Source organism: Macadamia integrifolia, unplaced genomic scaffold, assembly GCF_013358625.1.
Source record: "Macadamia integrifolia cultivar HAES 741 unplaced genomic scaffold, SCU_Mint_v3 scaffold1600, whole genome shotgun sequence".
In the NCBI taxonomy this organism is placed as follows: domain Eukaryota; kingdom Viridiplantae; phylum Streptophyta; class Magnoliopsida; order Proteales; family Proteaceae; genus Macadamia; species Macadamia integrifolia.
In genome coordinates this window covers 43,344-68,499 of record NW_024868273.1, presented here as the reverse complement: position 1 = coordinate 68,499, position 25,156 = coordinate 43,344, and the positions used below count along the sequence as shown (strand labels likewise).

At 36.6% G+C, this 25,156-nt stretch overlaps 1 protein-coding gene and 1 long non-coding RNA gene across 10 annotated transcripts; one reads left to right on the top strand and one right to left on the bottom strand.

Annotated features, from left to right (window-relative positions):
• The first annotated feature begins 1,192 nt into the window (after positions 1–1,192).
• LOC122064284 lies at positions 1,193–8,351 on the top strand. Of its 9 annotated transcripts, none has more exons than XR_006135639.1 (10): positions 1,196–1,327; positions 1,706–1,769; positions 1,992–2,025; positions 2,137–2,332; positions 2,450–2,717; positions 2,834–2,874; positions 3,205–3,352; positions 3,652–3,728; positions 5,590–5,776; positions 8,052–8,351. It is a non-coding gene; the product is annotated as an uncharacterized LOC122064284 (long non-coding RNA). The 9 variants fall into 9 exon arrangements; XR_006135641.1 differs by lacking the exon at positions 1,196–1,327 and adding an exon at positions 3,854–3,932 and having other exon boundaries at positions 1,338–1,769; XR_006135640.1 differs by lacking the exon at positions 1,706–1,769 and having other exon boundaries at positions 1,199–1,327; positions 1,999–2,025.
• A 1,189-nt stretch (positions 8,352–9,540) lies between these two features.
• On the bottom strand, positions 9,541–10,857 carry LOC122064291. Its single transcript, XM_042627999.1, has one exon. It carries the CDS (start codon positions 10,855–10,857, stop codon positions 9,541–9,543), a length of 1,317 nt encoding a protein of 438 aa, XP_042483933.1.
• Positions 10,858–25,156: the final 14,299 nt, after the last annotated feature.

Here is a 25,156-nt window from a genome sequence, read left to right as displayed (position 1 = left end):
TTACAAAATATATAAAAATGCTGACGTCAGCAATTCAAAATTTTTTTAAATACCATTTTGCCCTTAAAAATAGGAAAATACCAAAATTTCCCTTAATGGTTGTATTCCCAAAATTGATTGAAGATCCCTTCCGCCACCGCCTCTGCTCCATATCCGCCGCGTGAGTCACTGAGTTGGAGAAGAAAGTCGGAGTAGTCGATCGGCGGTTGCAACCCCTTCCAGTGAAGGTACCGACAATAATGACACAATAAGGCTTTTATTTTCTGTTTTTTTAAATCCTCTTTTTGGTCAGCGGTTCAGGTCCGGCAATAAGGCTTTTTGTTTTTTAAATCCTCTCTTCTTCTTCTCTAGCTCTTCTTCTTCTTCAGGTCAGCGGGACGGTAGCAGCTGTGAGCCCTGTTCTTTTTTTAGGAAGCTTGAAGATTTTGGAGCCCGAGGCTTCAGAAGAATCACAATAGGGTAGGGAAGAGAGGAGTCCCGCCGCCGCCTCTGCTCCATAGCTGCCACCGACAGATCCCGCCTCATCGATCCAAATACCGCCGCCGCCTCTGCTCCTTTTTTTCCTTCAATCGATGGCGATGGCTGAAATCTGTATGCCGAGTAACTTTCCTTACTATGGATGGATAGAAGACGATGAAACCGCATCGACGCCAGATTTAATAGAATTACCACAAGAATCTGTAGAATCTGACGAAGAAGAAGAAGATGACAACGAGGAAGAGGAAGAGGAGGAAAGAGATGAAGATTACGTTCCGCCCGTAAGAATGGAAAGGGTTTCACGGAACCGAAACCAGAACCATTCTTCAAATCCCGTTCAATCCGTAGCCCTTCAAGGCGCAGAAGAAGTAAATGTCTCGACTCCTCTGGTTCCCCCAAACGCAACTGAAGTTATCGATGTAGAAGATGATTAGAGAAGGAGAGAACAAGGGGAACCGTCTTCCTCGTCGTTCTCTGTATTTGAAAGCTTCATTGTAATGTAAAAATATGAGTTTTTCAATAGCAAGGGTATAATGGTCATTTTAAGTTGACACTTAACAGTGACTGACGGCAAGGGGTCCAAGTCCAATTTGGTGAAAGAGAGGGGGTGTCCCTCTAATATTGGCGTTCTTCAGGGGGTGGCGCTGTAAATTACCCTTCTATATTTAATAGTGTCTGAAATATCTTTTATTTAATACTTTCCATGTTAATTCGTGTCAATCTCTCACACTGCCCACTCTCTCTTAAACTCTAACGGCCTCTCAAACTCACGGGGGATCTCGAGAATGCTGGGGCTGGAAAACGAATCTCGCAGAGAGAGATCTACACTGGTCGGAATCAGCTGTAGTGGGTAGGGTTTCTCTCAAGCTTTTCTTATCTGCGCTTTTGTGTACTTCTTTATTTCTTTTCTTGTTGAGTATAATCTTGATTCGCATGCTCTTATAAAAAATAAAATAAATAAATAAATCTTGATTCTCATGCAATGCCGATTGAATGCTTCAGCCAAGTTTTGATTCTTGTTTTTTCTAAATTTTTGTACTTCCTGTTGTTTCTTTCATTGATTTTTTGCCTCCTTTGATAATGGGTTGTTCGATTTCGATGCCAATCTTCCAAGTTTTTTATAGTAATTTTGATTCTTACATATGAGTTGTTTTGTTCTAACCAAGGTAAACAGAACATTTATTCTTCCCTCTCCCTTTCTCTCTCTCATGCTGTTTGAACTCTATAGTCTGTACCGTTGGTCACAAAGTCTGAATCTGCAATGGTGTTTCCATACATGGAAGCTATTGTGGGTATGGTTTCTTCAGCTTTGTTATCTGTACTTTCATTTATTTCACTATTTCTTTATTTCTTTTCCTCTTTTAGTATGGTCTTGATTCTCATGCAAAGCCGATAAAATGCTAAAGCGAAGTTTTGGTTCTTTTTTTTTTTTTGGTACTTCCTGTTAATTCTTTCATTGATTTTACCTTCTTTGATATTGCTGCTGGTTTTGGTTGTTGTTACCGGCATTGTAGTTTTGAGTGGTAGCAGTGCTTAAGCGCTTGAAAGGTATAAACACCACAGTAAATATCAATCGTTGATCTATCTTTAAATAAATCCTATCCATTCATTATTTTAATGCATCAAGGGGTTACTCACCATCACGGTGAACGCTCACAGGCCCCCCCTCCCTCATTGCCTCTTCATCTCCTTCTTCCTCTCTTGCTCCCACCTGAAGTTCCAAACCCAGTATGCACCCCAGGATTTGGCTCTTCTATGGCGCGGGGTTGCGCCACACATCGTCTGGCATGGCCCATTCTCTGTCTTCTCCCCCGCCACCATTGCCGACCTCCGCGCCGCCTGTGTCCGTGAAATGGTAAGATCATCTCTTCCTGTTCTCTTCAACTCTTTTGTTTCCTTAGATCTCAGAAAAAAAAATTTCTCAATTCAGTCGTTGTGGAATCTTGAAACTTCGATTTGATATTATGGGCAGGGGAAAGGAACAGGAAGCTTTGGTAAGAAGAGGAACAAGACTCACACGCCCTGTGAGGTGTGGATGCCGCAGCTTTCATCTTCAGAAGAGCAGATGCGCTGATCAAGATACGTAACTAAGCCTTCCCCTGTTTACATCAACAACTGTTATGGGTTTTCTTTTGATTTGGGTTTTTTTTTTTTTTTTTCTCTTAACCTCTTGATGTGATTTCAGATAACTGGAGCGTGAAGGCCATTAGGAGGAAGACGATCGGAATTGGTCAGATGAGGTACCTCCGCCAAGTTACCCGGAGATTCAAGAGTAACTTCAGAGAATGTGAACCTGATTTCATTCATGAAGCTTTTATCTAATTAATTATTATTTATTTTGGGATTTTCGTTTCAGGTATTCAAGCAGCTCCAAGGAGGAAGGGGGAGCCGCAGCCGGTAACAAGTTAAATGTTTTTTATGTTCAACGGATGAGATTTAACATTATGAAATCAACGATTGAGAATAAAAAATAACGTTTACAACTTCAGAGCGCTTAAGCGCTGCTACCTTTTCGCCTTAATTCTTACATAAAGGTTTAACTATTTTTTTGTTGATTTACAAGAAATCTCTCTTTTCGTTGGTTTTAAATATGTTGACTCGCATTTCATGTGCCTCATTCAGTTTTGTCCATCGATTGTTTGTTTTCTTGATTTTTTTTTTTGGTTATGAAGTTCTACTCTGGTTTTTGGTCATTCTAACCAAGGCACTCCTTGTGCTTTTTTTCAGGTTTTAAAATATCGATATACATTTTCTCGACAAATTTGTCTTTGCGGCAACATGCTGCTCTCAAGTTTTTAACACTTCCCAAACCTTTAGAAGGAGTTATCAGACGGGAAGAATTTGAGAAGTCTCGAGCCTCTAATCTTGATAAATGGTTTGCCTCTTCTTGCTTGCCTAGATCATATTGGGATAGTTGGGATAGTTTCTCTGAAGATCAATGTTTTGTTAAGATTATTATGATCATTGCTTATTTGGTATGTCTGGCTAGGGTTTTTAATTTTTTTTTTTTAATATCTTATCTTAGAATGCTTGTTTTGAAGGGATTTATTTGCCACATTGTAGGTTTTTATTTTTTCTGTTTATTTGTGGAAGCATTGACCATATGATTCATTGTTGCTAATATGTATTTGTAACACAACTTTCTTGTACTTCTTGTAATTCTTTCCACATAAGGCAAGGAGATCAATCCATTCTTCAGTCCACCTCAGAATAAAAATCGTCCCGATATAGAGAGTCGTCTTGGGAGAGAGGTAAGTAACATCCACTATGATTTCTCTGAGTCATTTGAGGTTAGTTTTGAATCTGATAGGGCATTTTAGCATAAAGAAATTATTTTAGACTCTGACCTTAAATGTGGTGTTTTATTCTTCTGAAGCTTCCTGTATCCGACTTCCCTTGTGATGACCATAGCTTTCTCAAGCTTTTTCTATATGGATTTCAGAGTATAAGATACGGTTAATGGATGAACTTTTGTTTTCAACTTCTCTTTTCTTATTATTTGGGATTTTGCATAAATTTAGCTTTCCGGCTCTGTTTCTCTTTGGTATTTTTTTTTATTTTCCATTGATCCTGAGCTGGTTCTTTTTCTCTAATTATTGAAGCATATCTTAACTTTAAAGTTTGAAACACTCTAATATGATCATATGGGTTCAGTCTGGTATGCAATTTTCTTATTCTTTAAGCAGTTTATTCCTATAGAACATACAGAAAAACAAAAAGGTATTCCAAAAAACTCAATATCTGTATAGACTTATAATGTAAGAGTAGGTTACCCTAGGTAAACAACTCCCAATGTGTTAATCTCAAACCAATGTCAAAACTGATCTCTCCAATTAACCTCAACAGAAACCAGTAAAGAGTAGCAAATAAGGGACAACAAAACCAGAAAATAACCCCAGATATCTACTTATAACATCAGAGAATAAACCAGCAACAAAACCAATAACAGAGATCGATACCCATGAGTGATCTAGGTTTCGGCCAGGCCAGAACTGGGATTACCTATGGTTGAAAGGGAAGAGCTCAGAATGACCTCAAACCTGGATAGAGTAGGGTGGTTAAGGTGCAGAACAAAGCCCCAAAAGATCTCAGAAAACTGCTGACTGGTTGAGAAGATTAGCACCTTCTTAACTTCAAGTCCTCAAATAAGGAAACTAGGAAATTCTTCAAGGGCAGCAGCAAATCACCTCAGATGATCACTAGACTAGGGTCAAGTGACCCTCTTGGAGGCTAGAACAAAACCTAAAAAGGGCTTCCTGATCAGCCTTCATAGTTGCAAGATGTGACTAGTCGATGGAGCTTCAATCCCTGATTTCCTTGCTAAAGTCGATTCTGGTTTTTGTGCTTCCAATAGATCTGATTTAATTCACTCACTCTTCTATCCCAGAAAATAATAACAGTGAACATAAAAGAAAAGAAAAGAAGATGTAAATCAAGATAGATGTTGGTGAGAATGGCTATCTCAGCCTAGGTATCTCACCCACAGCTATCCCAGTTGTTTGACTTCCTTTCTCAGGAGAGGGAGCAAGCAAAAACTGCAGCAATCTTCATTAATTCATAAGTGTTTTGTATCTAAAATTACAAAATAGAAGTTTGACACAAAATAGAAACTAAATAAAATAGAAGCTAAACAAAATAGCAACTAACTCAAATTAGAAACTAATGCAAAATAGAAACTAGCTCTATCTTCTAATTTAAGAAACAAAATAGCAGCTAATAGGACTTCCTAAAGACACAACCATACTACTACAATAGGAAACTAATATAGCAGCATAAGGGATCTTCCTATGCTGGGCGGTAGCTGCTAGCTGCTAGCTGCCCTTCAAAGGCTGGAGGTAGCTTCAAGGCTGCTCTTCTTCTTCCTCCTTCGATAATGGATCCCATGATGGAGATCTACATCAACTTATTGTCATCTTAGGGACAATAAGATTTCAATCCATTGTCTTTCAATAGAGATCGAATTGTTAACGTTTCATCACAACAAATTTCCACACTATAATTTCTGTTTGAGTTTGCTGGTAGGTTTTCTTCCTCTTCGATTTTTGTAATATATCAATTTTCCGTCAAAAAATGTAGAATATTATTAAGGTATTGGTTCGGTTGGCTTTGCAGTTTTTGCTCCTGCTGGATTCCTTGATTATCCTCATAGAGGTTTGAGATTCCACTCATTGGTGTCAATACAAGTGGAGAGGCACATATAGGGAGTATCATGAGAATGTTACCTGAGAAGGAGAAGAACATCATCGAAGCTCTCCACAACTACCTCTTCAAGTCAGAGATCAAAGCTTATATTGCCGAGGTTCGATACTTCCCTTCTTTGCTTTTCTTTAATGATTTCAATTTCTACTCTTCTAAATGCATGTTGCGTGTTGTTTTCAACCTTCCTGGTTTCATTTGTGGTGTTCTGCAAATTAATTTGTCCATTATTTTTTAAAAAATAGTTATAATTATGATGAATGATTATAATTTGATGTGGTGGCAGAGCATTGCTTTAAAATTTTTTAATTGAATACTGCTGGAGATAAGAGATTGGTCTCCTTATGACAATACATAATTGTGATTTTATGTCGAGGTTTCAAGAAGCTTATCAATGGGTGTGAAAGAATAACAAGAGAGCTGTCTCTTGATGAACCTGCATCCTTACATTGAAAATAATGAGGGAATTGATATATACTTTGAATACAAACTGTTTTCATAATTTACAGGCCATGCCCATGTTTAAAAAAATTAATGTGGTTAAGAAAGTTGATAGGACCAAGTTTTTCTGAGGCCATGGTGAATGAAAATCCATTCATCATGGGTGCTTTAACTGCACACATGGGGTATCATGAGGGGTTTTTGGGAAAGGGAATAAAACCCTATAGGTGTTTGTGAACCCTAGGATGAAGTGGTTAACTTCACCACCTGGTGAAGGAACACTTTGTCTAAGTTGATATATATACTCTTATTTTGGAAAGGTTTTCAGAATATACAGACTATGCGTGGTAAAAATTGATGTTGAAATTTTGGGCAAAGAGGATAATTGAGGACTGTTTCTCTGTACATACTTGAATTTCATCTATTTTCGATTGTCTCTGGTAAAAATTCGTACCACACTTCTCTTTATCCCCCACATATATCTCTCTTTTATTTGTCAAAGTAGAAGAACTTCACAGTGATTTATTGTTGCATTTAATGGGTTTGATAGTATGCCTTTCATAAAGGTTGCCTCTATTTTTTCGCTTCTAATAATTGATTTTGTTTTTAGATAGAAAATTGAATGTATGTTGCTTTGTCATCTGAATAATAATGCACCTAGATGACAAAGATGAAGGTTCACCTTGGAATATAGAGGCAAATATTTTAACTTTCAATTAGTAATGCGTGAACAAAACCAAAATTTCAATCGATATCCATTTTCTGACATTAAGGCACATAATTGAAAGCTAGGTAAAATACGATTAAGAATAATCACCTAGATGGCAAGATTTTATAATGGGTTAATGGGTTAGTTAATATTTCCATCTCTTATTAAGAGCTTTCCAGAGCAAAACAATCAATTAATGAATTCGCACACACATATATAATTAAAGATCGAAACTTCATATATGAACCAATCTTTGCCTATGTCTTTAAACTGTATATGTGGGAATGGAAACTATTTTTCTTACGAGGATGAGAATACAATTTATAAGCAATCCTTCTGGGCTAATGATGAATTATTTCGACATATGTAGCTAACATTTTTCTTTTTATCCTTTGTTTCTCTGCCTGATTGAAAACTTGGACTCGAGGATATAGTGCATGTTGGTATTGAAAAGATTCTTATCCCTGTATTGGAAGTAAAAGCATTGGTGAAATCAGAAATGATTGATTTTCTTCCATTTAGTGGAAAGAACTTGACCTAACATAGGTAATGATTTTGGTCTCATGATGTGACTTCATTGACCAAGATTGGCTGTCTACTACTTGGATGATAACTTCAGAAGTGCCCTAACAGCTGGTTCCTTCTATCTTGTGCACTTTCAGTTTTTTATGATAATTATGTGCTCCTAGTTTATAAAACATTGAAAAAATCTGATTATGAGAGAAAGAGAGAGAGAGAGAGAGAGAGAGAGAGAGAGATCTTGGAACATGGATTTTTTGTGTTTGCAATAGTGTAATTATAAATAGATTTATATGATTTGAAAATAGCCTCATTTTTGTCCTCGCTACTTGGTTAATTATTGTTTGAAAGGTCCACCATGGTGCTCATGATTTTATCGTTCTAGATGATTATGGGTGTTCTTTTGTGCTGCTTTGGAAAAGATCTTAATTTCTCCTTTGTAGTGCTAAGAGAGACTTTCATACACCAATTTTTCCTTTCAAAGACACTAATCTTAGATTAACTCAGGAACTGTTTCTTTCCCAAGTGTAGCAGAAAATAGTCATTTGATATTATAAAAAAACTCCATTGTAATGCTAAGACGAACTTTTCTAGATTATTTTTCCTTTTTAAGACATTAAATTCAGATTTTATAGACATGACTTATTGCATTACCATATCTATGTAGTTTCTATTAGAACACTAATGTCATCTTATCATGTTTTTGCAGCCCGAACAAGTGTTGTGGATTAATCTTGCAGAATTGGAGTTGTTACTAATGTCATCTTGGAGCTTGGTTTGGGATACAAATCTATCATGTATGGTATTGCAGTCGCTACTCTAAAAAAGTTAGTATAATTGTCGGATATTGCCACTTCAAAATATTATAGCATTCTATGTTGGCTACTTTTACTTAATGTTAGATTAAAACAATACTTTGAAGGCAATTCTAGACCTATCTATATTTTTAATAAATATGTAAACTAATGAAATTATTATTGATTAAAATAACGTTATTTTATCTATCAAAGGATATCATCTCACATTCTTTCAACTCTTTATCCAAATATTAAGGTGCTTGCTACTTCAGATCCATAATACTTCTTCTAAATCTAAATCTATATCTCAAATATGATTTAAAATATTCGTTTTTAAGGGACAAGCAACTCTTTTGAAGAAGACTTCATTTAGAAGAGTTACGAGTAAAAGCTTATTGGATTCAGATTTGCAAGAGTTGTTGCAAACTTGGGAAATAATTGGGATTGCCGACTACAGGAAATAAATGAAAACGATGAACGTGAAATTTCTCCACACAATTTCACGGTAAAAGTTTTTTTTTCCACGTGCACATGCATGTGTCTTTTTACTAGTATGTATATATATATGGAAGATATTCACAATCTGAAACTCCCCACAAATAGAGGAGATAAAAACGATTAATAAAATCCAAATAATTTTAAATTCCTAAAAAATAGGGAAAACAAAAAAAAATTTAAAATTTTGAATAAATAAATTAACGGAAGTTTACCTCCGTAAAGATGTTACACATGGCATTTATTTTAGCTTAAGACCAGTTTAACTCATCTGCTCTCTCACAAAAACCTAGAAACCTCCTCATGTAGTTTCATCGGTTCATTGGGCCATCTACCATTGGTTCTACCATGAAGTCATTCAAAGCCATCCTGGCCAAGTCATTAGGCCGCTTCCATTTCCCCAATTTTAGTATATTTTGGAAGAAGCTCTGTTTCATCAACACCTTAAGGACTAAGGAGGATTTGCTTTTTTACTGGTCAAGCATGAAATTTGGAACCATAATTCAATCTATAGTCCAATCTTAGGGTTTTTTTTTTTTTAGATTGGTACATTATAGAAGGGGGGAGGGGGAAGGTAACATCCCGAAGACTCGAAACCAAGAACTCGTTGTGAGTATGGACTTACCACACCACAAACTCGCCAACTACACTAAGCAATTGTTGTAAATGTATATTAATTAAACGTCATACCACATGTTCACTGAAAACCATTGATCGACTTGGACACGAGCTATCCAATGTACAGAAGAAGCCTTTTTAAATACAGTAACAAGCAGACCCAAAATCTCTTATTGCAGAAAATTAAAAAGAAACAACAACAAAAGACAGAAAGAAGAATGAAACATATATAGCAGAGAGGAATTCCATCCACAGTTCCTTTGCTTTGTCATAGCTAAGCCATCTCTGTCAGTGGTGAGGGTGATGATAGCTAAGGACAGTGTATATGGTCTGCACCAAAGTTAGAACAAGACCTATGACAACCAGATTCATTATCTTTGTCCGCATGCTTGGCCTCACATACCTACGAATCTCACCCCTAATGGAAGCAAAATTGCGGATGTTTCCCACCATCAATCTGTCAAACTGCGACACCAACTTCGATAATGTATTGGGCAATTGTTGCTCATATTCAAGATCAGAATCGAGTATACCCCCTGTAACAAGGACTCTGACATCGTCACGACTACGGATGAGCTCGCTCATGAAAGTTATATATGCAGAAACCTCACGCTGGTTTATATTCAAATTAGCATCACGTTCAAAATGGATGAGACCCTCAAACAGAGCAATATTGTGAGGTTCCATGTTGATGTAGGGGAGGTAAAGATGGGCATCTAACATCCTTTTCTTGAACTTTATCCCTCTCATGTCAAATCCCTCATAATTCTTGAAAGTGATTCCAGCTGCTTGCAGCTCCTTAGCACTATTCACTGTGGACAAGTTGGTGTATAGGTGACCCACATCTTCCTTGATATGGTTGGTGCCATGGGAGTCTGATCCAGTCACCTTCAACCAAAGAGCATGGAGAAGAGTAATTGCAGGATGCCTACGGCTCTGGAAATAGCCATCTAACATTGGTTCTACAAGGAAGTCATACAAAACCATCCCGGCCAAGTCATTGGGCCGCTTCCATTTCCCCAATTTGAGTACATTTTGGAAGAAGCTCTGTTTCATCAACACCTCGAGGACTACAAGTGGGATTTGATTCTTGATACAAAACAAATACCTGTTGACCAGAAATCTGATCAGCTTATAGTTCCATCTCTTCTCGCCGAAAAGTGGATCATCTGGAGGATAACCCAGTGGCTTCGGACCACCCAAGGAGCACAAGGCTACTTGTAGTATGAAACAACCTTGCTCCATCATCAGTTGAAGGAATTCATCCTGACTGCAGTTCATGAGATCTTCCTCCACATACACAGCTCTGGCTTGTGTCTCAACACTTGCCACCGCATCCTTGTATAATTGGCTGGTGTCTGATTCGTTTTCGCCGGTTTCTCTTAGCACATGTTTCCAGGGCCGATCAAACACATGATCCTTACACACCTTCCCCCATTCATCGCAGAATTGATCAAATTTCCCATCGAGATGATTGAAGCATTCCTGGAATTCACGAGAATTCACCGTGTTCAAAGCCTTAAAGGACTGACCATAAAATTTTTGTTTCAGAGTAATTTGTGGACGTTTTGAAAAGAAATTTGGATCGAAATGAAAAATAGGCATTTTGGTGAAGCAAGCAGGGAGGGGTACTCAAGTTTTGGTGTTATGTTCTCAGTTTCATATCCTTTCACAGAGCGAGATATTAAAGCGATGATGCCGCTCGTTCTCTCTCTTCGCTCTTCCTGTATGAACCAAATTAACAATGATGGACACTGATAGGTACGATGGCTGAGAAGCTTCCATGTCTTAGTGGTGAAAATCCTAAGCTTGCACCGATTTGATCGATCGGGCCGACCATTTAAAGACCGGCCCGACATGCACCAATTATTAAATAAATAAGTAATACACCGTGTAAGGGGTAAACCCGATGGGTGCCCAATCAGCTCGGCCCATTTATAAGTACAAATCGGCCCGACACGTTTAGTTTGACCATTTATATATATTTTTTGATTTTTTTTTAAAGAATAAAGTATATATTGATATTTTATTAATTATTGAATATAATTAAGTATAATATATTTTCTAACTTGTTGATGATTTAATAAAATATACTATAATATCTTAAATCTAAGACAATTAAAGATCGTTAAGACCTGATTAAGAGAAGCCCAATTAAAGTATGAAACCCGACTAAGCCCAACATGAGACTGACTCTATCCTTAAATAGGTAGGTCACGGTCCCGGCTTGGCCGATTGACACCCCTATTTATATCTACCTACGGTCTACAGGTCAAAGAAAAAGATCCTCTCAATTTAGTGGACCGCCCAAGGAGCCATCTGACTGGGTGGACTTGGGCACACATGCATCACGCCCATGTGTTGGGGGGATAGGATTGTTGTTAAACCCCAGGGACCAGAGAGTGATCCCATGGATGGGGTGACCTTGGGACATGTGCTTGAATCCTCCTAGTCGTGGGATCACTCTCTGATCCCTGGGCTCTATAGAGAGGAGCTGAATCTGTGTTGGGGTAAGTGTTTGAGTCCTCCTAATAGTTGGATGACTTCTTGTGCACTACTAGGGCAATTGGAGAGGAGCCGGATCAGTCAATTTGGGTTTTCTGACTGGCGGGTCTGAAATAGAGAGTTAAAAGATTGATCCTACCGAACAAGAAACATCAATTCTTTTCCCTGAATGAGAGGCATCTGAAGCACTTTAACAGAGCTCAGTTCTTTTCCCTGAATGAGAGGCATCTGAAGCACTTTAACAGAGCAAGAAACATCTATTCTTTTCCTTAATTTGGATGAAATGCATCTAAAAAGTACGTTAACAAAGCAATAAACGTCAATTCCTTTCCCTGAATGTGAGGCATCTATATAGTGGGAAAAGCAGGTCTTGCTACACTAAAATGACAAACGATATGAAGGAACTCTAGAATTGTGTTTCACCAAAAAAAAAAAAAAAAAAAAGAAGTACATTTTTCTTTTAATCAAAATTTAATCTGGACATTTCATAGGAAAAAATGGAAAATAGTAAATTCCATGAATAACCTATTAGTATTCTAGAAAGACTAAATAAAACTGATAAAAGGCCATTATAATTTTTTCTTTTTGGTATATTCAAGATTTAATTTAACATAGCATATTATACCAAGCATAATATTTGACCTCGGGGAGAATAGCACGACTGGGTTCGATACCACGACCTTCTCCCCTGGGCGCCAGCTCTTCAAGTCGGAGCTGCCACCACTAGGCTATCTTAGTGTTCGTCTCTTATGAATTTACTTATGAATAAAAAGTAGTACCTCAAATCAAAAACTGTTAACAAAGAAAACTGTTATATCTATCATACAAGTGTCTTATTTGTCTTTCAATATGTCTGTATGTAATTTATATTATTGCCCTAACTCAATTTAGAAGCTTATTATTCCATGAAAAATTTCTTTTCTCCATGTTATATGATTGATTACATGACTTCCTAATTAGTTGAAAAGCCAGCTCTTTCATTGAGTTTTAGGAACTTAAAATAGAGAACAAGATTTTGTCTGTACCACATGTTTACTAAAACTCTTTGATTTGATCACTTTTTTTTTCTGTTAACGAAAGTGTCTGCGCCAGTTTACGTGCACCTCGACTAATCCTAAGGAAAACTAGCACAATCAGAGATCCACAGATGGAGAATCGAATCTAGGATCGTACGCCTATCCACACAATCCCTAATTTTCCTTAACCATCATGGAAACTGATGGATGAATTCTTTGATTTGATCACATGCGCACATAAGCCATTAAAAAAACAAGTAAACAATAAGAATTCACGGCAGATAAAGATTTCCATCCATTGGAGATTGTTCCTTTTTGCTAAGCCATTCTCTGTCAGCCTGTGAGCATGGAGAAAAGTATTAGGTTGTTGTTCTTGATGCCAACGACGGCTTCTCTTGTGGAAAAAAACCTATAAATCTCATCATCGTCATCATCATAGAGGGTGGGTGCATGGAGATGTGGGGTTGGTAAAAGACACCACCAATACAAGTGCATGGAAAAGAACCTAGAGTGATAAGCATGCAAAATTATGGGATTCTATTTATCCCTGAATCCTATGACATAAAGAGGGTATTTAGCGCATAAAGTTCCCCTTGTTACAGAATTAAGGAAAGATCATAATGTACGCACCCTTAACCTCCTCATAGAAAGGCCGTCAGGCTATGCTGGATAAAAGGTTAAACCTACTTGTGCAACCACTTTACTAAAGTGATGTGCTCCTTTGATTCAAGGTTCCAAAATTGAGGACTGGATCATCGTCATCAGCGGATTCAAATTCGAATTTGGCTGATCTTGATTCTGGTCGATCCAGTTCGACCAATCCCCTTCCAAATACCAAGGTTATTACATATTTGGCCTGAATCTTATCAATTTGTCACCAATCCTGAACTGAGCAATTGACTCGGATCAGAATCACTCAGGATAGATCTGGATCCTAATTCTGGATTCTTAAACCCTGCATTGATTCTAATTGACTAATTTATTTTTTTTTCAATTTAATGATTTGAACAAAAATGATTAAATAAATCATGAAAAAAAGAATGCTACCCATATGCGTTCACTATGCTAGACATAGGGTGATTTGAAAAGAGGGATCAATAAGAGTATCTTTTCAAACCACCATGTATCTGGGTGTAGAGAATGTTATTTCTGCCACAAGTCACCTATATATTTTAGGACGGTCGTGCAGTGCAATGAAATTTCTTTTTGCATGGCTTCCTATTTGGCTAAAATGCTTTTATTGGCCTTATTAAGGATTACAAAGGAGAGAACATTAGATCAAGAACGCTCCTCAACCTGTTGATGGAATTAATTGCAGTCCAATCCAAGGTAATTCTTGTTCATGGCCTCAAAATTATTGAACTAGTCAGCTCGAGGTCCAGCCCTTAAATCATGTCGAAGGCTAATTGGTTTTTGAATAGTTTTTTGTTTTTAGATTTTTGTTTTTGTTTTTGCTTTTGCTTTTGCTTTTTTTTTGTTTTTGTTTTTTTTAATATTCCGTTTGGTTGCAAGGGGAATTATAGGAAAGGGAAAGAAAATTTTCATACTTAAAAGGAAATGTTCGTAATCATTACCCCATGTGACTATATCTATCTATGTCATTGTCTTGAATTATTCCATATTTGTTTATTAAATTTCATATTATTTTGCATCCAAAAATCTTTGCTATAATATGTAAAATAAAACTTACATGTAAAATGTGTCATTATTAAATATGGTTAAAAAAATGAAATAGCTTGTACAATTGCATGGGATCACATGAATAATGATCATAAAATTTCTTTTTCAACTATGAAAATTTCACTTCCCTTTCCCTTAAATATCACTTGCAACCAAACATAGTCATAAGAAAATAATAGAAGATAGAGGAGATTAGGCTATAGATTGAATTAACAAGGGACTACAAATTTCATGCTTGACCAGTTCACATTATTCAAAGAAGTAAAAAAAACCCATAAAATTCACACATAAAAAAAAGACATTGCAGAGCTAGAAATAGAAGAGTTTGGATCAGGTTATCATACGAGAATCATTTTCATACACCATCAGATCCACAATTTGAAATACTGTTGTAAAAAGAGAGAGATTGAACGGATTCCATGTATGAATCAGACACCGTACGAGAATAGTTTTCGATGTCCATTTATTGTTGTTTAATTTGCTTTGTCATTGCCTTGCTAAAGCATTAATTCATCGTCCATCAGTGGAGAGGGTGATGATAGTCAAGGACTATGTATATGGTCTGCACCAAGGTAAGAAGAAGACCTATGAAAACGAGATTCACTATCTTCGTTCGCATGCTTGGCTTCACATACCTACGAGTCTGACGCCCAATGGCAGCAAAGTTGAGGCTGTTCATCATCTCCAATCTATCAAAGTCCTTAGTCATGGCTGCTAATGCTTCTGGCAATTGTTGTTCATAATTAGGATCCATATCGATTATACCACCTTTGACAAGGACTCTAACATCATCACGACTACGTATGAGATCGCTCAAGAAGTTTATATACGCAGTAACCTCACGCTGGTTTATCTCCAAAGAATCAACATCACGTTCATAATCTATCAGATTCTGTAACAAACCCACTGTTTTAGTGTCCATGTAGATGCAGGGGAGGTGAAGTTGGGCCTCTAACATACTTTTCTTGAACTCTATACGTCTGGTGCCAAATCCCTCATAACTCTTGAAACTAATTCCTGCTTCTTCCAGCTCCTTAGCAGACAAGTTGGAATATAGGTGATCACCTTCTTCTTCATCCTCAATATGGAAGTTGGTGGTGGTGCCATGGGATGATATGCCTGAGCCTGGAGGTGGTCCAGTCAGTAGCAACCAAAGAGCATGGAGAAGAGTACTGGGTTGTTGTTCTTGATGCCAATGGCGGTTCTTCTGGTGGAAAAACCCAAGAAGAAGAAGAAGTCTTCTCCTCATAGAATGATTTCCTTGATTCTTCTTCACTGGGTCATGAAGATCTAGGAGCATTGGTTGTATCAGGAAGTCATACAAAGCCATCCCGGCCAAATCATTGGGCCGCTTCCAATTTCCCTCTTTGAGTACTTTTTGGAAGAAGCTCTGTTTCATCAACACCTTGAGGACTACAAATGAGATTTGATTCTCGATATAAAATATATACCTGTTGATAAGAAATCTGATCACACTATTTTTCCATTGCTTTTCGCCGAAAAGTGGATCATCCGGAGGATAACCCAATGGCTTTGGACCACCACCCAAGTAGCACAAAGCTACTTGTAGTATGAAACAACCTTGCTCTATCATTAGTTGAAGGAATTCATCTTGACTGCAATCGATGAGATCTTCTTCCACATACACAGCTCTGGCTTGTGTCTCCACACTTGCTACAGCATCCTTGTATAATTGGCTGGTGTCCGATTCGTTACCGCCGGTGCTTGTTAGAACATGTTTCCAGGGCCGACCAAAGCCAGACTCTCCCCATCCATCATCCTGCACCCTTCTCCATTCAACCTCGAAATTTTGGAAAGACCACTCCGGCTCACTGAAGCATGTCGAAAACCTATCTGAATCAGCCAAATCCCTATAGTTACTTCGAAACCTTTGTTTTAGGGGCTTTTGTTCACCTTTTTGCTGCAGTGAAGAGCGTTGACGATTGCACATTCCCAACATTGTTTTGGTGAAGCAATCACAGAGAGAGAGAGAGAGAGAGAGAGAGAGAGAGAGAGAGTGTACCCTCTCACTCACTCACGTTTTGGTGTTTGTTCTCAGGTGAATAAATGGGCAATAAGAGAGGTATTAAATAGCTGATGCCTGTACCTCTTCTCCCTTCTTCTTTCTACTGGACTATTATAATGATCAAGTTGTCTTAATTTAGGATTGTATGAGTTAATTCCCCCCTCCCCCACCACCGAATGTTTACAATAAACCATTGACTTGGCCACATTCTATCCAGAAAACCAGAATAGAGTTAACCCAACTACCATATTGTTGGACTATTAGAATGGTCAAGATGTCCTACATGGGATTGTATTAGACAAAACCATTGACTTGTTCACACGCTATCATCCAATGTGTAAATGTTCTAAGAATCTACCAAAAAAAAAAAAAGCTTCCAATGCTCTGGTCCTCTAGATGGTTTAAAATATAAGGAAAAATACGAGGTAATACACAAGATAAATCAATTTTTTAGCATGAAGAAGATGAATATGTGTATGTGTGTGTGTGTCATTGTATCTGAGCAAAATCTACTATGTATGCATTTCCATTGTATATTAAACTATTATAATATTTTAATACCATATATTTGTTTCAACCCAAAAAATACACAAAATATCGTATCTTTGAACTAAAGTTAGAAAAGATGCTTAGCCATGGTACATTAATAAAAAAATTTGAACATTTGTAATGTATAATAAAATATTTACAGCATGCTACCTACATCATTCTGTTGTAGCTTATAATTAAAACTTAAGGGTAAAAAAGATTGAATAAGGGCTTCAATTTCACACCTAATCGGTACATGTGTCTTCTTCCTATTCAATGTTTCTAGTGTATCCAATTGTTGTGCTACATGTCTAGTATATAGTATATAAACCTAAGGGGGTAGTGTAGTTGGTGAGCAACAAACTTGGTATGAACCGTAAAATCGGACGTCCTAAGTTTAATTCACACTCACTCACACGGAGGTGTTTAGTGCTTTTCACTGCTTTTAGTGAAAGTTGAATGGTTTTCATTCAACCTTGATATAACTCGATCTATGTGGTTGTGGAGTTTGTATGGGCCCGCGGGACTAGTCAAGCCGAAGACCTGGATAATCGTCGTTAGCAAAAAAAAAAAAAAAATCTATTATAAAGACACCTCATCTTGTCACCTTAGAAATATGCTTGGTAATTATGATGAACAGTTGATGTGGAACAATGGTATAAATCCAATTTATAGTCTAAAAGACTCCCCGTAATTTTAGAATAGTTTGCAATCATAATTTAAAAAAAATTGACCAAAATACCCCTAGAGGTTTAAAAAGTGATTAATTAGCATTAGCATCGATCCTGATTTAATATTTCTCATATTTAGAAATGGTTTGAAAACGAGTTTACGTGAACATGATTTTGGTTTACGGTACCCGTGGTCAGCATATTCATTTTGACTAACGTGGTTTCCAAGTTTCATTCCATTTGAAAGCTCTTGAAATAAGTTTTTTAGTGCCTTTTGAATTATTTGAATTTATAATTTAAAATTCATGATTTTTTAAACATTTAAATCAAGTTTTATAATTAATTAGGATTGAATTGGATAAAATCCAATCCAAACCATCCGTTGGACCAAATAAATATACATTTCCAGTTAGCATTTCACCACTGAAATATTTTTCTTCAACACGTAAAACCTCGCATTACATTCTTAAATATACGCTTAAAGAAGGCAATGTTGTGGCTGATCACCTTACCCCTATGACGCTCTCTTTCTTAAAAAATCCTAATTTAAACATCAAATACATATAACCCTTTCAAAGTCGAAAATGGGAATCCATAGACAAGTATAACACTTTATTTTGAAAGTTTTACGTGTAAATTAAACTTGATAACATAAGCATTATTTGATCTTAAATCGGCTTGAGCATGTTCCTAAGGGTGATAAATATATGATTTGGAACCAATAATTTGTGGTTGAATATGAATTAAACTCGGAATTGATTGAATAAACTCATTATGTATATCCATGATATATTAAAGTAGTGGAATATTCTAGTATCATATATATTTCAGATAAAATTAGAAAAGATGCATAGCCAATGGCCATAGTACGTACAATAAAATATTTGAACACTTTCTAATATTTGATAAAAATAAATAAATAAATAAAATAAAACCTTGATAGCATCAAACAAACAAACAATTCAGTCTTATCCCAAGTAAATGGGATCTGCTATCAAACCTTGATAACACCATTATATCTAAAGCATTTTGTCCATAGCTCAAAGGTGAGAAAATTAGTAATATAAGAATGTAGACTATTAGACTGGTCAATGTGTTCTAGTTGGGTTGTATTTAATCAAACCCTGAATCACATGTTTATTTATTTATTTATTTTTATAACTCACCACATGTTTATTGAAAACAATTGACTTGAACAAGTTTACTTGAACATCTTTCTAGAAAATATCTCATTTTGGTTTATGATATATATGGTCAACATGTTCATTTTGTCTCAAATGGTTTCTAAGTTTCATTCCATATGGAAGTTATTGAAATAAGCTTTTTTCAATGCCTTTTGAATTATCCCAATTGGATTTATAAACTAAAATTATGAATTTTTAACGCTTAAATCAAATTCTATAATTAAAATCGACATTGAAAGTTTTTTTTTTTTTCCGTTAACGACGAGTATCCAAGCCTTTGGCCTGACTAATCCCGCGGGCCCATACTGACCCCACAACCTCATGTACTGAGTTATACCGGGGTTGAATGAGAACCATTCAACTTTCACTAAAAGCAGTGAAGAACAATAAGCACCCCGTGTGAGTGGCCCAAGGTGTGCCTAGTGGGAGTCGAACTTAGAACGTCCGAGTTTACGGCTCATACCACATTGAAAGCCTATTCCGATACATTGTCAAATTTTTTAAAAAAAAATATTAATTTAAACATAAAATAGAGCCTTTTCGATGTCGAAAATTTTGAATCCACATAGGAGTATGACTCTTTATTCTAAAATTTTTACGCTTAAAACTTGGTAAAATAACTTTTATTTTTTCTTGAATCAGATTGGACATGTCCTTATGTGGATTCACAATTTTATGTTTTCATATTTTCTCATGTTTTCTAGTGTTTTTTGTAAGATTTATTTTTTTGGGGAGCAAAAGAAAACTTCATAATTCTCAAGAGGAATTTTGAGTTTCAAAAACTGAATTTTCTCTTTGGTGAAGACATACCAAGTGCAGAGAGAAATTCTTCACCTAAGAAAAAAAGTACAAAAAGTGTACTTTTTCTTTTCTTTTCTTTTCTTCTCTTGGGGGTGGGGTGGGGCTGCCCTTGCATTTTTCCTTCTTTGGCTTGTTTTTTCCCCTTTTTGTTTTTTTGGGTTTGTCCCCCCTCTTAGGAGTTTGAGGCCCATCTCTTCAGAGTTTAGTAGGGTTTTTTCCCTAGTCTAACCAATTTAGTTGTGTATGTTGTATTTGTTTTTTTTTCCTATTTTAATATATTTTTTATTCACGCAAAAAAAAAAAAAAAAAAAAAATCTCAAAACCAGAGACCCTGAAGAATCTCTTTGCAACGTACTTGCTGAGATCTTCAAGTAAAGCATTGATGTCAAAAAAATGTCCTCTAACATTGGACAACAGCGAACAAACTTTCATTGCAATGAAAAAAAATAGCAAATAGGATTTCCATCCATTGTTCCTTTGCTTTGTCATTGCTGGCTAAACCATTTTCTTTATTAGTGGAGAGGGTGATAATAGCTAAAGGCACTGTATATGGTTTGCACCAAGGTAAGAAAAACACCTATGACAACGAGATTCACTATCTTTGTACGCATGCTTGTCTTCACATACCTACCAATCCGCCGACGAATGGCAACAAGATTGTTTCTGTTTTTCGCTGCCAATCTGTCGGCCGACTGCGACGCCAACTTAGATAAATTAAAGGGCAATATTCCTTTTTCAAATTCAGGATCACAACTGATTATACTGGTTGTGACAAGGACTTATAGCATCATCAGGACTGCGGATGAGCTCGTTCAGGATGCATATATATGCAGAAACCTCATGCTGGTTTATGTCCAAAATAACCTCACTTTCATAATCGATCAGAATCATTAACAAAACAAAAGTGTTAGGTTCCACGTAGATGCAGGGGAGGTGAAGCTGGGCATCTAACATCCTTCTCTTGAACTTTATCCTTCTCGTCCCCAATCCCTCATAGCCCTTGAAACTGATTCATGCTTCTTGCAATTCCTTAGTGTAATACCTTGAAATATGATTAGGGGTATTTTTATCTTTTGACCATTATAGAGTTAGGATGACCTAAAGTGGTGATACTAGACCATTGAGAGTGCATCAATCCTTGGTAAGTGTTAAAACTCACTCATTAAATATAACTACAGTGTAGAATAAATTAAGGGTTTTTACCCTATAAATTGCCATTTTACCCTTGAACCCTAATTTACCATTTTGCCATTGAACTATAATTTGACTTTTCTTTTAATTATTTGATTTTAATGTCAACTCTAAAATTGAATTATTTAATTAAGAATAATATATAGATATACATATTAACTTATTATCCACATGGATAATTATATAACAAGTGGATAAGGCCTAATTAACTAACAACCCTAACTAACTAATTATTATTAATTAAAAATTAACAAATGAAGATGTTCCTAATAAAGTTGGGACTCTCCTTTTGAGATTTGGATAGGCTTGAGCATAAAGTATGTAAGATAAGGTATGATAAGTGAGAGAAAGAGTTGGAAATCAAGTGTGACTAGAATAAAGGAAGAGAGGGAGTTGGAGATGAAGTAGGAATGGCAGAGATAGAGTTGGAGATGATTTGAAAATGAAAAATAGAAGCAAAAAACGTGGCTCTATTGTCTCTCACCCTCTATTTATAGAAAATCAAAAGGAAAAAGAAAATGTATTGTGGAGAAGAAAAAAGAGAAGGAAGGAGAATAAATAAAAAAGAAAAAGAATCAAAATTTCGAACGATTTTCAAGGTAAGAGCTCTTAACATGATTTAATTGCTTTCTTATGTTCTACTTGTAGGATTGATCATGATTTAAAAGTTTGGGATTTTGGATTATGGGTTTAAGGAGAGAGAAAATAAGATTTTGATATGTTAACAGTAATTTCTGGGTGGATAGAACAGTAGTCCGAGATTATTCATATTATTGAAAACAGTTAGATATTTTTTTATGATAAAAAATAATTACTAAGAGTATATGCATATATTTAAAAGATCTCATAAAAAATTTATTAAATTCTGAGTTGATTTGATACATTGAAAAATTCATATATTAAGATAAGTCACTGTCAGGAAAGTTTTCTGTAACCGAGAATGGGGAAGTGACGGAGCAATAAAGACTTTGAGTTTTAATCTTATTTTTTTACCGTATAAACATTCATAAGTCTTATAAATATATGAAAAAGTTGGAAGTGATTTGAGTTTGGAAAAGTGGGTTAATGAATTTTTCAAATTCGTTGGTCAGAATCTGTTATAGTCTGAAGACCGCTTTTGAAGGGGATTGATACTTAACCTAAGAAGGGATTTTTGATGTGATCTTCATATGAGACTTGTATATATGAGTTAGGTTTTAATAGAATCTAATTTCAACGTATCTGGAGTTTCAGATATATTTATTTCCTATTTTTCTATGTCAGTAAGCAGAATAGGCTGAGGCAGAATTTGGGGAACAACATCAAGGTGAGTGAAACCTCTATCCTAACTTGCTTATTTTTATATTGTTATCCAAAATATAATTTTATAAACCCTAGATCTATTCTAAAACTTGGATTTCATGATGTTTTGTCAATAAAAATATGATTTTACAAACCTAAAGTTATATACATGAGAGAATGAGGAACAAATTCAAGGTTGTTCCATGATTTGCATTATATATACATAGTACAATTTTCTAAATGAAACATTGATTACATAATGTTAGTTTTTAATATTATGTGTTAAGTTGTGATTATGATTGCATGGAGTAATGTACTATGTGCATTATATAATTTTTATACCATATGAGTTTTTATCTGTGCATATGTTGTTAAAAATATCAGCTTACATAAAATTACTGTTTCGATATATGAGATGGTGTTTTTTGTTATGCTAATGATGCTTTACATTACTGACCTTGATTGAGGAGGGATGTGAGATTCCCTTGATCATTGATTTGTTATTTGTAGTTATTGTTTTGATGACTTTTATAAAAACTGAAACTGAAATTGATTTCATATTTACGTAAGAACTGATACGGTGGAATTAGAGTATTGATCACACTTGAATTCTGAACTTGTTTGCATTTATATATATTTTTTGTTCTTGGTTTACTTTATTGTTATTGTCTCGCCTTATCAACATTAACATTATAATGTTGAGGTGAAGATTAGTTCACTAGACTTTTTCTTAGTGGAACTGTAGACTACTAGATGACGCAACTTACCGTCTGTAGGATCTACCAATTGTTACTTGACCTTCGGGAGATATAACTTGGTCTTTGGGAGGTTAGACACTAGCTAGCTTCTGCTAGTTTCTATATGTTGAGTGGAGGTAATGTAGTACTATGATACATTGACCATTCATTGATGATATTTTGAGTTCATTGTTTAATTTATTTTGAATCAACATATGTACTTATGCAACGATATAAATGTAGCAATGTAAGTATGTGTGATATGCTTGTTCTTTATTTTCTTGAAAATTTTTATGTTATGCCATATATGTCTTTTCTGATATTGGTTGTATGATCATAATTTAAACCTGTTTAGTGTTGTGGTTCTACTCACTAAGTTTCTTCCGAGAGACTTACTGTAATACCCTACTTCTTAAACCCGGTCTGATTACACGGTTGATCCGGTTTAACCATGCAGGACCCGAACCGGAGAGAGTTAGAGCGGGCTCCTTATGGACTATGATGGCAAGGGTGACCTTAAACACCGGCTGGCCCGACAAGTCTAAGCCAGTGCCAGAAGAGACGGGAATACCCAAGCCGTGTACATGCACATATCATAAGGCCATGTACGGATAAAACAGGTATTGTAGACGTATATTACATCGTATGCCGGGGGTGGGGTTCGCACCGAGGCCCGAACTCTGTCAAAATCCCAAGTTTTGGCCCTCAGGTAGGCGGACAGGTGGGCGCACCCACCCACCTGAGTGACCCATCAATGTGAACTATTTAGTTATTTAAGGAGTATATATATAGCATTTATGATTTTCTTTTCTTTTCATTTATGACACTCGTACGTTAGTGAGGATAGTAAAGAGGAGAGAGAAAAGAAAGGGAAGAAGAAGGGAAGAGAACGAAGAGGAAGAAGAGAAGGATTTCAGCGGTGCCGAGGCTTGATCTTTCTATTCCGACGTCGGAAGAGTGATCTTCAACACTAGATCTACATTTAGAGGTTAGCAAAGTTAGGTTCCTTAAACATTCACCATACCCAAGCTTAAACCCTTGATTCGAGTAGGGTTTCTTGAGATCTTGTAAATCCCCTTTGAAATGATGAATCTAAGGTTTAATAGATGATTTGTGTGTTGATCTTGAAGGATTTGAAGAAGTATTTATAAGGTTGGAGAAGCATTGTGGATTTGAAGTGATTTTGAGGGTTTGAAAGTGTTCTTGAGCAAAGAATGTAAGATGGCTTCCCATCACTTGAATCTAACCTAGATCTAGGTTAGAACCATCCTATAAGACATTGAAAGTGTGAAGAATGGGTTGGGAAAAACCCCCATTTGAATCCCCAAAGAATGGAGGAAGTTGGGAAGAAACAGCAGGTTTCCCGCCAAGACCGGTGGGCCAAACTGGTGGGCCATCTAGCCCGCCTGTGGGCACCCGCTTGAGAGGGCAGGGCCTTCGGGCACAACCGGTGGGCCAGACCGGTGGGCCAACCAGCGGGCCAGCCTACCAGCCGGTCCAAACCGGTGGGCTGTCTGACCCACCTGTGAGGCCCCGAATGTGATTTTTACATCCGATTGGACCCAAATCGGACGTGTGACCTTCTTTTAGGATTCTAAACATGATCGTGTCATAGAATCATGTTAATTTTGATTCCAAAATGGTGAAGTACTAACCCCGCTCAATCATGTTAGGTTCACCAAATCCTACGCGTCTCGCACCGGATCTCACCCGTACCGAACGGGAATCCTTGTACACTACAGGTAAGTGGGAAGAGGATGTTTGGCCTTGTTTCAAGGCATTGTTTATCATTCATTTAATTGTATCTAGTCTAGTCATGCCATCATGAAAATGCTATGTAGATTAGTCATCCTCACATTGTTATGCATGTGTGCTATGTTTACTTTCTAAATGCCAAGTGATAAGATGCTTAGGTGATGAATGTTGACATCATTGTGCACAATGCATTAATAGACTAGATGCCATAGTCGGCTTGAAAACGAGTGCATTGGTGGCCCGTGGTATGGGACGCGGTGGCACTATGCAATCGTACTATTGTCTTATAGGAGCATGCGGTTTAGGATTTTCACCATCTCGTGCTACGACCCTTCTCAACAGGGATTAAGGTGTTGGGTTACCATTTGGGGGAAAGCAGTGGTCACGGTTGTCGGGTCACTGTGGCGGTTAGACATAACGCCCGATGGGTCATTAGGACAGTCGGCAACCCCGGTGGTATATTCAAGAGGGCCAATCGTACTGCTTTTAAATTGCTGGAGTCAGCACCTTTAATTTCAGTCATTTACTT